Source organism: Echeneis naucrates, chromosome 4, assembly GCF_900963305.1.
Source record: "Echeneis naucrates chromosome 4, fEcheNa1.1, whole genome shotgun sequence".
NCBI classification, from domain to species: domain Eukaryota; kingdom Metazoa; phylum Chordata; class Actinopteri; order Carangiformes; family Echeneidae; genus Echeneis; species Echeneis naucrates.
The window spans coordinates 7662440-7665173 of record NC_042514.1 but is presented as its reverse complement, the minus strand read 5'-3'; the positions used below and the strand labels follow the sequence as shown (position 1 = coordinate 7665173).

General features: G+C 44.2%; 1 protein-coding gene across 1 annotated transcript; it reads left to right on the top strand.

The window, feature by feature from the left end:
• Positions 1 to 560: 560 nt before the first annotated feature.
• LOC115042071 (homeodomain-interacting protein kinase 1-like) lies at positions 561 to 2734 on the top strand. Its single transcript, XM_029500097.1, has 3 exons — positions 561 to 1143; positions 2314 to 2455; positions 2719 to 2734. The coding sequence occupies exons 1-3, from the start codon at positions 561 to 563 to the stop codon at positions 2732 to 2734; spliced, it is 741 nt and encodes a 246-aa protein (XP_029355957.1).

Sequence of the window (2734 nt, the reverse complement as noted above, 5' to 3'; positions counted from 1 at the left end):
CTAGGACTTTCCCTGAGGAGGACAGTCCCACTGCCCAGGAGGACACGCAGGCCTTTTTCAGCCTCCTCAAACGGATGCTGAATGCAGATGCAGCACAAAGAATCACCCCCAGCAGAGCACTGGGACACCGATTCATCACCATGAGACACTTTTCCAAGGATGCAAACCATTATGTGACAGCGGCCCGTTTGACGAAAAAAAAATGCCAGCACGAGGAACTGTCAGTTAAATTCAAGAGGTTTGTGACATCCAGCGAAGTTATAAGTATAAATTCAGTCACATCTGACCCGGACAAAGGCTGCAGCACAGCAGACAGAGGCCCTGCTAACAAGAGACCATCAGGGCACACTGACTTAAATGACACTGTTGTTGCTGAAGAAACTGTGAATAAAAAGAAAACTTTCATTCGTGCTGCTCGTCGAAATGTTGACAAGCACCTTCAGTTAGAAAAATATGATGTTCTCTCTGGTGGACAAAATAGGTACCTAGTACAAAAGATTGTAGGGAAAGGTGCATTTGGGCAAGTGGCACAGTGCCTAAGATTAGACACAAAAGAGAAGATGGCTGTAAAAATTGTGAGGAAAGATGAGTCCTGGGCTGGTAACAGAGAGCTAGTCATGCTTCAGCGACTCAAGAATGTAGACCATGACAAGTACAACTTGATCAAGCTTATCGAGCATTTTGAACACAACGGACATATTTGTTTGGTATTTGAAATGCTGCATGTGAGCGTTGAAAGCTTCATAGAGAGGATAAGCTTAAAGCCATTACGTCTGCCTAGTATTCGAATGATTGCACAGCAGTTGCTGATGGCTCTGTACGCCCTCAAGAAAACAGGTGTGGTGCATGCAGACATCAAGCCTGACAACATTATGTTGGTGGATCAAAACCTGCACTCCTTCAAGGTGAAGCTAATTGACTTTGGTATGGCTTTGCCTCTCTCCAGAATGCACACTGGCACAATAATACAGATAATTGGCTACAGGGCCCCTGAAGTCATCCTGGGCCTTCCGCTGGGTGTGGCTGTGGACATGTGGAGTCTAGGCTGTGTTTTGGCTTTCTTGTATGTTGGCTGGGACCCTATTCCATTGCACTGCCAATATGAGGCATTGAAAGTGATCATACGGGTACTGGGTCAGCCTGGTAATCATTTGCTGGATGCTGCCACTAATACAAGTTGCTTTTTCTACAAAGATATCTACCCCCCTTATCAATGGAAGCTAAAGAGAGAGTGCCCTCTTAGATGTTGCTCAAATAAAAGCCCCAGGGCTGAAGTGTACATGGGCTCCTTTCACACGCTCAAAAGACTGGAGGAGCTGCAAAAGTTTCACCCTTGTGACGTGGATAGCACGTATGAGTATGAAGACACCAAAAATTTTTTAAGCCTTCTCAAACAGATGCTGCATGTAGATCCTAAACAGAGAATCACTCCCAAGGAAGCTCTAAAGCACAAATTCATTAACCCCCCCTTGCTGAATGACACAAATACTGAGCCCAGTACCTTCACAGCCCCTTCAACAATGAAAAAATGTCACCTCACAGGATCACCTGATAAATCCCAGCGCTTGAAGACATTTACCAAAGTTTCAAGCTGTAAATTTACATATACTCCCTGCCAGAACACCTTAATCACAGATGAGGAAAACACAACTGATGACAAATCACCAAACACCAGTAGACTTGACAAAGTCACAAAAATCATCTCCAAGTCTGGAACTCCAGCAGATGACCCAGCCACTGTTAAAAAAACAATTGGTGTAACTAGGGCAAAGTTACATAGCTCTGTTAGTCAAGACTCTAAACACCAAACATTTCCTATACAAACAAATGACATTATTTCTGGTAAAGTAGGTGCATACCTAATTGAGTCATTCCGGTGTGAGGGGAAATTTGGAAAATTAGCCCAATGCACAAGATTAGATACAAAAGAGAAGATGGCCATGAAGATTGTGAAGAAAGGCACTTTGGCTGGTAAAAGAGAGGTGAGGGTGCTAAAAAAACTCAGGAAACTTGACTATGACAAGAACAACCTGGTCAGGTTTACTGAGCATTTTCACCACAAGGGACACATTTGTTTGGCATTTGAAATGCTAGACATGAGTATAAAAGATTTAATTGAAAGGAAATTAAGAAGAAAGCCACTGCAGGTGTCTCAAATTCGAGTGATCACCCAACAGATGTTGGTGGCTCTGAATGCCCTCAAAGACATTGGTTTGGCACATGCAGACATCAAGCCAAATAAAATAATGTTGGTTAATCATCAGTTGAATCCATTGAAGGTGAAACTGGTTGATTTCGGCACAACGGTTGCAGTCTCTAAAGTACTGCCTGGCACCGTCGTTCAGGCCATTGGCTACAGAGCCCCTGAAGTCATTCTTGGCCTCCAAGTAGATGAGGCCATAGACATTTGGGGTCTCGGTTGTGTTTTGGCTTACATGTACCTCGGCCAGGATCTGTATCCGTTACACTGTGAACGTGAGGTAATGAGAGTCATCACTAAGGTGCAGGGTCAGCCCAGTGCTAAGATGCTGAATAATGGAATTCACACCATTGACCATTTCAACCATTCTCAAGGGCGTAGGGGGTCTTTCTGGAAGCTGAAAAAAGTGTGTGGACTGAGCTGTTGCAAGTCTGTTAAAGGCACCAAAACCAATCACCCTATGGGTGCTTTAGACAGGGTTACCAGTTTTAATGACATTGTGACATTGCGCTCTGCAGTGGCAGAGATCCCTAA

Coding starts and splice junctions, on each gene's coding strand:
- LOC115042071 (XM_029500097.1), top strand. CDS start 561: ATGGCTGTAAAAATTGTGAGGAAAGATGAGTCCTGGGCTGGTAACAGA. Junction 1,144..2,313: donor ACGGGTACTGGGTCAGCCTG/GTAATCATTTGC, acceptor CAACGGTTGCAG/TCTCTAAAGTACTGCCTGGC.